The 10,799-nt window shown below is 32.4% G+C and overlaps 2 protein-coding genes across 5 annotated transcripts; one reads left to right on the top strand and one right to left on the bottom strand.

Annotated features, from left to right (window-relative positions):
• The first annotated feature begins 1,559 nt into the window (after positions 1-1,559).
• Positions 1,560-7,281, top strand: Larp7 (La related protein 7). 3 transcript variants are annotated; one of them, XM_018510155.1, is made up of 6 exons: positions 1,560-1,714; positions 1,811-2,071; positions 2,178-2,524; positions 4,348-5,973; positions 6,455-6,599; positions 6,660-7,281. In XM_018510155.1, the coding sequence occupies exons 2-6, from the start codon at positions 1,834-1,836 to the stop codon at positions 6,803-6,805; spliced, it is 2,502 nt and encodes an 833-aa protein (XP_018365657.1). In that variant the 5' UTR covers positions 1,560-1,714; positions 1,811-1,833; the 3' UTR covers positions 6,806-7,281. The 3 variants fall into 3 exon arrangements, with proteins under 3 accessions (XP_018365657.1, XP_018365656.1, XP_018365655.1); XM_018510154.1 differs by having other exon boundaries at positions 1,807-2,071; XM_018510153.1 differs by having other exon boundaries at positions 1,783-2,071.
• A 1,180-nt stretch (positions 7,282-8,461) lies between these two features.
• On the bottom strand, positions 8,462-10,548 carry Gar1 (Gar1 ribonucleoprotein). 2 transcript variants are annotated; one of them, XM_018510157.1, is made up of 4 exons: positions 10,392-10,548; positions 10,176-10,314; positions 9,813-10,053; positions 8,462-8,772 (listed from the first exon to the last, which is right to left on the bottom strand). In XM_018510157.1, exons 2-4 carry the CDS (start codon positions 10,277-10,279, stop codon positions 8,494-8,496), a joined length of 624 nt encoding a protein of 207 aa, XP_018365659.1. In that variant the 5' UTR covers positions 10,280-10,314; positions 10,392-10,548; the 3' UTR covers positions 8,462-8,493. The 2 variants fall into 2 exon arrangements, with proteins under 2 accessions (XP_018365659.1, XP_018365660.1); XM_018510158.1 differs by having other exon boundaries at positions 10,176-10,284.
• Between the last annotated feature and the right edge of the window lie 251 nt (positions 10,549-10,799).

Here is a 10,799-nt window from a genome sequence, read left to right as displayed (position 1 = left end):
GCGCTCTCCTATTGGTAGAGCGTGTGACATCAACCAATAGGAAAGATTAATCCAACCCAGGTTGGTGCAAACCCGATCGGGCCGAAAACGCTATAATAGCGTTTTCCACTGGGAAAACTGGTGCAACACTGGTGCGCACTGAGTGCAATTGTCAAGGGATGGGCGATGTTTCATCGATTATACAAAAATCGATTTTTCCCGCTCAACAATTGATTCGATGTTTCAGAAGTCGATTAATCGGTACATCGATCTTTTTTTTTAATGACATCGATTATGGTTGGCCCTCATTGATCTACCCAAAGATATAACTATCCTAGAGTCCTAGATTTATTAGAGACTAGAGAGGCAGTGTCTCTAGCAGGCATTTAATTAATTTATGAAACAATTTTCTCGTTACTAGTAAATATTTTTGGTAACCAAGAAATTGCTTTCCGAAATAAAAATTATATTTTATAAAAAGTAATCAATGTACGATTTCTAACCCCGGATCTACAATAGGGTTTTAAGCCTTAAGCCATAAGAAATGGGCGAATCACAGTTGCTTATTCTTCTCGGATTCGACTGTAATTGGTCAGTTTCTTACGGCATAAGGCATAAAACACCTATTGTAGATCCGGATTTATACTCATGTCATAAATTTCAGAAAAATGTTCTGTTATTAACAACAATCAGATTCAAGTAATGACATTTATTAGATTTAATGAAACAATTTTCTACTGACAAGTAATTGTGTTTTTATTAGAATAAAATATTTTCTTCATTGATAAATTATTTGCTTCAGGATAATATTTTATTGGAACAAAAAACAAATTTATTGTGGCAAGTAATTAATTCTTTTGATCGATAAATTATAGTTCAAGAAAATGTGTTTACTTGAAACAAGTAAATTTTTTTTCTGTGGGGGTACATAAAATTGTAGATACTCTATTTTTTCTTTTATTTTGTAATAATAATCATTTAAAAAATTGTAATTCAATATATTTCTAAAAATTGTAATAAGAAAAAAAAATTTAGTAATCAGTTTTTTTTCTAAATCATCGATTTTACAACATCGATGTTTTCTTTTACGATGAATCGGTTAATTAAAAATCGGATTGGATCATAATAGATTATTATAGAATCGATGCTTTCCTTGTACATTGCCCATCTCTAATTGTTCCACTGTGAAAACTAGTTCAGTATTTAATGTTCCATTGATAAAACTGGGGCTCTATTCTTGAAAAGAAACGTATACGAAAGTCTAGGAAAATGCTACGTTACGTATACTATAGTATTTTCCTAGACTTTCGTATACGTTTCGTTTCAAGAATAGACCCCCTGATCTTTTCTTTTGACAGTCCCCTCTCCCCCATGATACGCGACCACCTTTGGATGGCAGCAGGCGCCCGGATAGGGGGGGGGGGTCTGTTCCCCCTATCAGATTCTTTTACACCTGCTCTCATGCAAACTGAAGCATACCAACTTAATGGCGGATACTCAATGGCTCAGTTCCAACCAATCCGGTTGCGGAGCCAAAAAACGAAGAAGAAGAAGTCTCTATTCATCAATCAAAAGATTTTAGAACTATTCTAGAACGAGAACGTGATTGTATGTGTTCTGGAAGCGTGGTACTTCGATTTCTGTAAGTGAAACTGGCAATTCATTGGCCAAAAGAAGAAGATTGTATGCGTTTCTTAACGAGGTTTCGTGATCTAACTTGCATTGTAAACAATTGGTGAGTATAAATAAAATACAAAGTATATATATATTAACTCGAACACCAACTTCTAAATCCTCTTGCAGTACGTGAACACTGTATTTTGCTAGGAAGGTGTATGTTCTTTTGAGAATACAATGGTGATGGAGGAATCAGATATGGAATTAGCTTCGGAAAGTATACCGGTTCCTCAGATACAGGAGCCAGTAGTTGATACAGTTAAACGTAACAACAAGCCGGGCGTTTCGCGTGGTAAACCAAGGCTGAGAAAGAAAGCGTTGCATGCCTCGATACTTAAGCAAATGGAGTTTTATTTCAGTGACGCTAACTTGAACAAGGATCGTTATTTGTCAGGACTTTTGAAAGAAAATCCTTGTAAATATTTCTTCATTTTTACTTTGATCTAAGATAATCCTTTGATTTAATGTACCTTTTCTTATATCAAATCAAAATTCTAGTTGTAATTATGCTGATCTTTTAGATGTGGGCCTTGAAGTATTCACAAGATTTAATAAGTTGCGCGAGCTGACCACAGACACAAACAGGATAGCTAAGGCTCTACAGGGATCGACTATGTTGAAGGTATCAGAGGATGGTACAAAGGTCTGTCGATTAACACCAATTCAGAAGAAAGAAGATATTGATCAGTGTACGATTTATGTACAAAATTTACCTCCAGATGCAGATCACGACTGGTTGATATCTATTTTTTCTAAATACGGATCAGTAGAATATGTCTCGATTCCACGTTACAGAATCAACAGAAAAATAAAAGGGTTTGCATTTGTGGAATTTGATAAGCCTAGCAGCGCTGAAGAATGTATTAAGGTAAGAGAAATAGTATTTGTCAACAATCACCTAATTTGTGGTATGTTCAGGGAGATACTATTAGCGCTATTTCAGTCATCCTATCTTCATTGTTTATTAGACGTAAAACAAGGTTAGAATGACACAAATAGCGCTATAGCGTCTCTCCGAACACGCATATAAAGTCGGTTCGCGTTGCATGCACTTTTTGCACTTAGCATCTTCGCTTTCTTTTCAACGTCCAAATGTATAGGGTAACTCTGGTATATACGCCGCGGAAGTCAGAGAAAATAGAAGGAGTGGGGGTAATTTTTTCGCAACTACTCTGTTACATGCTTTTATATTAATATTGAGTTATAATTTCAGCTTCTTACTGTTAATATTAATGAAATTATTGTGAGTTGAATCGAATTTGTCACTGTGTGTGTAATAAGTAGCATCATCATAAATTATAATCTACATAAAATGATTACTGTAAGGCGTGTCAAAGACCTAGTGGTTATTTCGTGATACATACATGTAGAGAAATAGTAAAGCATGTTGTATAGCAAAATACAAGTACTTTGCTTTCGTATTCTTTGTTTAGTTTGTTGAAACCCTTGCATTTTTTGCCATATATCCCACCCTTTATATATATATAGCAAAAATGCAAGATATATATTTCAAAAAGTTTATTTTTTAATACGAAAACTAAATATTTCGGATTTCTAATATTTTTTTCATAGTAGTAGACAGCACAAAGTTTTTACTGATTATAGTTCGTTTATTTTAAACATAGTAAATAATACTTAATAAATTAAGTTTTTGATAAGTGCGATGTATATACCGGAGTTACCCTGTCTATCTCATTTTAAGTTCAAAAATTTTAGGGGATTTCAAGTAACGCGAATATAATTATAAGACTTATAGGTACAGATGTGGAAGATGATAGTTATAATTTCCATCACAATTACGAGTAAACCTACCTTTGTGTGACTCGCCGATTTCATTGAAACTTTGCACACTTGTAGAGTAGGCAAAAATAATAGATACGTATTTTTTTATCGGCAATGGTCAACATTAAAGGGGTGAAATCGACCTCCAAAGTTGAGGGTATTAGGGCATCGTGATCATGATGTTTCACATAAAAGTAATGTACCGATCAACACAAAACTATTACAAAATGTTTTTTATGTTAGATAATAAAGTTTACATGTCCGACTTTCCATGCACCCTTGTTGCGGGAGGTAAACCACCCTTCTCGTAAGGAATAATTGTTATGACGAATGGGTGACGAAAGTCTATTAACATTTTTATCTATAGTCTGATCTATCTATCTAAAAACTAAAGCTAAAGCAGAACACTATTATTTTTTGGTGTTTTTTTATTTTTTAATATTTTTTTTAATTGAAATTTTTTGAATTAAATTTTTTAATATCTTTTTTAACTCGTTTATTTTTTATGTATATTTTTAATCGTTGAAATTATTGTTTATAATTTTCACAATAATGATATGCAATTCGTCATAACAATTATTCCTTACGAGAAGAGTGGTTTACCTCCCGCAACAAGGGTGCATGGAAAGTCGGACATGTAAACTTTACTATCTAACATAAAAAACATTTTGTAATAGTTTCGTGTTAATCGGTACATTACTTTTATGTGAAACATCATGACGATGCCCTAATACCCTCAACTTTGGGGGTCGATTTCACCCCTTTAATGTTGACCATTGCCGATAAAAAAAAATACGTATCTATTATTTTTGCCTACTCTACAAGCAAAGTTTCAATGAAATCGGCGAGTCGCACAAAGGTAGGTTTACTTGTTAGTGACATGATATAGTTTAATATTTTATTTTACAGACATTCCGGAAAAAGAAAGGTGTTTTGCCATCATATATATCTCCCAATGAGTTATTAAGTATAACGACATTTGATGAACCTAATAAAGATGCAGTAGTTGAAGTAATAAATTCAAAAACTAAGATAAAATTGAAAGATAATGAAAATGAAAAGACATTTAATGAAGAAGTGGGAAATATTAGCCGTAAAGGACTCCGTTTGAAGAGACTGACGACAGAAGAAGAAGAAACTGAGACTAAAGATAATATGTGTGAAATGGATACAGAGGATAATATTAGCAAACAAAATTCTAAAAAAAGAAAATCTTTGGAAAAATCTGTTATGGACGAAAGCGATGTTAAAATTAAGAAAAAGAAAAAGGAAGCTGCTGACCAAAATATAACAGATCAAGATGAAGAAAAGAAAATATCAAAATCTGAATCTGAAGACAAGAATAATACTCTTGATAATGAAACAGATGCGACAGATAACAATGGCAAACAAAAATTTAAAAAAAGAAAATATTCTTCGGAAAAATTGTTTGTTCCAGATGAAAGTCAAGAAAAAGATATTAAAGTCAAGAAAAAGAAAAAAGCCACAGATCAAAATATAACATATCAACAGAATGAAAAAGAAAAAGTATTAAAAGAAGAATCTAAAGATAAGGATAATACTTGTGACAATGATGTAGCATATAATAATGATAGACAAAGTTCAAAGAAAGAAATATATGCACTGGAAAAATCGCTTGTTGCAGATGAAAGTGATGTTAAAGTAAAAAAAAGGAGAAAAACTGTAGATCGAAGTACAATAAATCAACAAGACGAGAAAGAAATGGTGCCAAAAGAAGAATCTGAAGATAAGACTAATGTCTACGATGATGAAACAGATACAGCAGGTAATAATGGTCGACAAAGCCTTAAGAAAAGGAAACTTGTTCCAGAAAAGTCATATATTAAAGACGAAAGAAACAGCAAAGTCACTGGAAATAGTATAGAAAAAGAGATTCCGAATAAAAATCGCAATAAAGTTACAGAAAAAAAGAAGAGAAGACTTACAATAAATGATATAATCACTATAGAAGATAATGGTGGAGAAGCAGTAAAAAAGGAATGTCAAAAATCCGCGATAAATTCAAATAAAAATGAAACAACAGAATTGGAATATTCACATGAAGCCGATGACAACGACGAGGCAAGTGCTCTATTACAAATTGAAAAACATTCCACAAGCGATTTCGGCGCAAGAAATAGCGATATCGAGGAAACTAGTGATGAAAGAAAGAAGAAAAAGAATAGGAAAAAGAGAAGTAAAATTCAGGACAATGATATTTGTAGTAAAATAGGATTGCAAATAATGGCAAAATCAGATTGGAAGCGTCTTAGAAATAGATATTTAGATTTGCAACGATATAAAATGAAACAGCTAAAAGTGCATTTGAGAAAAGCTGAGGTGGAACGAGACGGAATTATAAAAAATGGATACCACGACAAAACTGGTCAGACTAATACATTGCATAATAAATTAAAACATGAAAACGATAATGAAACACTTGAAGAAAAGTCTTGTGGACGCGTTAATTATGCGCCAGGAATTATAGTAAAAATTGAAATGGATGAGCCTTGCACAGATACACAAAGTTTCAAGGTACATTCATATCATTAAAAAAAAAATTTAATTAAATGTATCCTTAATTTTAATAAGAATTTTATAAGTGTAAGGTATTATATATATACAGGGACTAAACTGAGTCGAAAAGTCCTCTACCATTTTGCAGTTTTCGCAATAGTTAACAAGATATTAATTACTAAAAATTGCAAAATATTGGTCTTGAATAATTTTTTACTCAAATACTATCAACTTCACAGAAAAACTGCAAGAGACAAAAATTATTTATTCTCACAAAGTTTTGAGATTTTTTTCAGAATTTTTTATCAACTTTTTAATACTGCATTTTCTTATTTTTATCAACGTGAGAAAATACGTTATTAAAAAATTCTGACAAAATTCTCACAACTTTATGAAAAGAAAATAAATAATTTTTGTCTCTTGTGTAGTTTTTCTGTAAAGTTGATAGTATTTGAGTAAAAAATATATATATATATATAAAGTGTATTTAAAATTTCAGATGGAGTTAAAAGACAACAATTCTATAAAATATGTAGATGTAATAGCTGATTCTTGTGAAGCCTATATAAGATGCGATACAGCAGAAGCTGCGCAAACATTTGCACAGCAGAGTTACGAAGGAAGACATTTAACTATTTTAGAAGGTATATCTTACATATTACGAACAATATATTTGTTACCAACTTTATGCGTTAATTTTCCAGGTGATGAAGAGAAATTATATTGGGACAAGATAGCGGAAGATAGGATGGAAAAGTTGAGTAAAAAGAAAAGAGTCAAGCAAAGGGGGCGTGATAAATTGCTCAAACGAGCAGAGAAAGAACTTGGGAAATGTATAAAGTTTGATTAAGATTAGCTTATGGTATTATTCAACTTTTTATAATTCAGTTAAGCTTAATCAAGTATATGTACACATACGTCCCAACTGCATACATCCCAGTTGAACTCATCCACTCACTTCGGCCGATGTAACTTCTCCAGTGTATCACCAATGAGAATATTATTTTGCTTTAGTCAGTTAACGATGTGTTCGATAGAGATGCTTGCTATAGTACGAGAACAATTTGAAAACTTTGCGATCTAATTCATAAGGGTGCTGGTACACATCATTTTGTGATGTGATAAAACAAGCGTTAATCCGTTCACATACGCTTTATGCTTGTGAATCTATAGGTTTGTCCGCGTTACTCGCAGTCTACATATTAAGCTTCTTTGCTTTCTCTTTCTAACATTTGAATGTCATAGATCTTATATAAGATCGATACCACCAACAAGATACTATTAAAGACTGACGTCCTTACGGGAGTTCACATCCTTGTTAGTATTGAAGTGATTAAGAATAAAAAATTGATAATACTGTACTAATTTTATATTTTATTAATTCTGTAGACGTGTTTATCGGTATACATGCATGTAAAACTCAATATTCGATTTTTCTTTAAAATTATGATTTCAGTGTTATCGTCAAAGTTTGATTATCAACAGAGGTAATAACTATACAGAAAAAATTGTAATTTTTTGGCAATACATAGGATATTATAGCTTTACAAATGTGCATATTTATTTATGGAACATTTATATAATAAAAAAATCATGAATTTAATAATGTATTAACCAAATATTTATATTAATAATAGCAAATTTATATCAATTGCCGATAGTGTCAGCGTTCTTCAATTACTTCCGGGCCCTTGGAGCCCTTTTTATACCGCCGAAAATTTGCCCAGAGTTGATGGTCTCTAATAGTATCTCGTCGGTGTCGATACATAACATGGAACTGGTTTCGAAGTATTAAAAAAATCGCAATTGCTTTTGATTTTCTAACATTCAAATAATAATAATAATAAAACTGTAAACAGTGAACGCGGGGCAATATGTTTCAAAGTCCTATAGTCCTATGAAACAAAAGGAGTAAGGATGATGGTTGGCAAAATCGATTGATATGTGTAACCTGGCTTCAGGTCTGATATACAAAATCAATATATAAGCTTTATGTCGAATATATAGTGTATTCTATGACTGAAATAGTATATATTTTTGGAACTTACAAGTAAGATCAATATCTTTGATATTTCGTGAAAGTGAGAAAGAGTTTCAGTGCAGTCTAATACTATCAATATATGTACAGTATGTGTCTAATAGGAATAAACAGATCTTAAATCTCATTTAAGTGTAAACATTTTTTGAAAATTTCAAGCAACGCGAGCAAACCTTATATGTTCCAATGCATAAAAGCATTGCATTAAAATTGAGGGACACCATATTAGAAAATAAAATTTAAAACCTAAAAATGTATGCTTTCATTGTTAGACTACGAAGTTTTCAAATTGTTCTCATATAAGTCCACATATATTGTGTATATGTATGTACATGTATATAAATAATAGTATCGCTATTAGTACATTGAAATCATTAAAGAAAATTTGACAAGATTAACCGAGTAAATTGTACAAAATATTTAATCCTTTTTGTCATTTACAATATTTATCATTATAGTACATAAGATATTATTCTAACATTAAAATATTAATTTTAAATCTACCATCTTCCTCTCCCTCCTCGACCTCCACCTGAATTGGAACGATTAAATCCACCGCCTCCCCCGCGACCTCTAAATCCTCCACTGCTGCCACCTCTGTTTCCGAAGCCACCGCCTCCTCCTCTTCCGAAAGATGGCCTGCCGCCGCCCCTACCTCCTCCTCTGCCTCCACCACCTCTTTTCATGACCCTGCCACCACCACCACCTCTTTTCTGTTCTCCAGGAGGTTTTGGTAAAAACCTCTGAAGAGGCAGCAGCTTTGCTGGGTCGATATACAACTATAATCAACAGACAATGACATAGAATTCGTATACAAATATTTTTGGAATAATGTATGAGAGAGACTTCATATGAAGACGACTTGTAATTGTTGGTTTGATCCCAATTCTCATCCCACATATGTTTAGATTTTATAAGACAGACACTCATGAGTGCGTTTATTCATTGCGAATACTAAAAATTTAATTCATGTTATATATATTATAGATTTTCGGTATTCACAGTGAATAATGGAATGCAATCATATTTCAATAATGATGAAATTGGTCTCAAACTATACTGGATTAACTATACATTAAAGACTGTTTTATATGAACCATCTAAATATAGTGGCATAATTCAATCAATTTTGACAATGAAATAATATATTTACATTCTGTTAAATAGCGTGACAATATCATTATTAAGTAAGTAGTCGATCATTTAAAATATTTGTTTATCTTTATATTTAATTTGGCTAATTTTACATATAGCAGCTTTTAGTATGTACTAATCTAGTGTAGTACAAGTGACCAAATTTTCGCTATAAAATATATAGGGTGAATACACTAAGTACTCTAAAAGATTTTAAGAAATAATTTCTCACATATAATTCAAGATGAAAACTTAATATGATAACATAGTTGAAACAGCTAGTTACAAAAATACAGTGTCAGAGAAATCAGTGTTGAAAGAAAAATGTTTTTTTTCTAAAAATTTCGAAAATCATTCGTTATTTTGATGAAACTTTGTGTATGTGAGTGAATGAGTGAGTGAGTGAGTGAGTGAGTGAGTGAGTGAGTGAGTGAGTGAGTGTGTGTGTGAGAGAGAGAGAGAGAGTGTGTGTGTGTGCAAAGATTCAATAAAATAACCCAAGTAGTGTATGAAATTTTTCCTTAATTCTGACACTCTGTATCTTTGCTACTAAGCTGTTTCAGAGAAATAGCTTTTTCAAATTTTCGTGAGGAATTTGTGTGAGGCATCATCCCTTAAAATTTTTTTAAATACTTAGTAGCTATTTATATATGAATGTTTTTATCTAATTTTAATGTTATAATACCTGAACATCCTTCTGGAAGCTAGAAGCTTTAACATTTTCTGATAATTTAACAGATACATAGTAGTCCCGAATATTCCCAAATATTTCGTCTATTTTCCCAATCTGCTGTTTATTCTCTGTGTAAATTGGAGCATTAAAAAAGGGTATCTGTTCGATGTCGACTTTAAGAACTAAATCATTTTCTACCGTCCATGTAAAATGTCCTAATGGCGTTACTGTTTCTGGAGGACCTTGATCATACCTACAATAAATTGCAGCAAAACATTTAATGCCTTGGAATTTTATTTGTGACCTAATCTAATCTTCGATAAATTTGTTTGACGCATTTTATGCAAATTATTATTACAATATTCATAAAATTACCCTCTGCTCTTGTCGAAACCAGGACGTCCTCTATTAAATCCTCCGCCTCCTCGACCACCTCTAAAACCACCTCCTCCTCTACCGCCTCGTCCACGGAAAGACATAACCTCTTACAGAAACAAACAGTCAATAAAGGTCTCTACAATTATCATGCTGATTATAAGTAAAATTGTTTCACAAAATTTATACACCTTTCATATAAATATTTTTATTTACCTTAATTGAATCGGAAACAACGTATTTTTACGTATTTCTGTAGATACACCGAACGTAAAATATACACGTGCGACATGTGTAAATTCAGTGCAATTCAGTATACATTAGTGCACACTGGTGTAAATAGGACAATTCTTTCCGGCAAAACTTTCGGTGCGCTGCGCTGCAATCCAAAGCCATAGAGAATGGCTGCGTTCAGCAGAGACAGCAGCTTTGCAACTGTTGTAAAATTCTTTAATATGATTGGTCTTGCCCTTAGTTCCTCACTGAATCTAAATGTATAAACCAATCATATTTAAGAATTTTACAACAGTTGCAAAGTTGCTTTCTCTGCTGAACGCAGCCAATAGGTTGCGCGATCCGTGTGTCAAAATGGTCAATAGGGATGAGAGAGAGGGACCGTGGCAG

Source organism: Trachymyrmex cornetzi, unplaced genomic scaffold (genome assembly GCF_001594075.2).
Source record: "Trachymyrmex cornetzi isolate Tcor2-1 unplaced genomic scaffold, Tcor1.1 scaffold325, whole genome shotgun sequence".
In the NCBI taxonomy this organism is placed as follows: Eukaryota; Metazoa; Arthropoda; class Insecta; order Hymenoptera; family Formicidae; genus Trachymyrmex; species Trachymyrmex cornetzi.
This window is presented reverse-complemented; position numbering and strand designations above follow the sequence as displayed.

Bases quoted from the DNA above. Each gene is read 5' to 3' on its own strand.
- Larp7 (XM_018510155.1), top strand. From the start codon at position 1,834: ATGGTGATGGAGGAATCAGATATGGAATTAGCTTCGGAAAGTATACCG. The intron at 2,072-2,177 runs GTAAATATTTCT...CTGATCTTTTAG, and splicing joins ACTTTTGAAAGAAAATCCTT to ATGTGGGCCTTGAAGTATTC. The intron at 2,525-4,347 runs GTAAGAGAAATA...TTTATTTTACAG, and splicing joins GCGCTGAAGAATGTATTAAG to ACATTCCGGAAAAAGAAAGG.
- Gar1 (XM_018510157.1), bottom strand. From the start codon at position 10,279: ATGTCTTTCCGTGGACGAGGCGGTAGAGGAGGAGGTGGTTTTAGAGGT. The intron at 10,054-10,175 runs GTAATTTTATGA...AATTTATTGTAG, and splicing joins GGTTTCGACAAGAGCAGAGG to GTATGATCAAGGTCCTCCAG. The intron at 8,773-9,812 runs GTATTATAACAT...TGTTGATTATAG, and splicing joins GCTTCCAGAAGGATGTTCAG to TTGTATATCGACCCAGCAAA.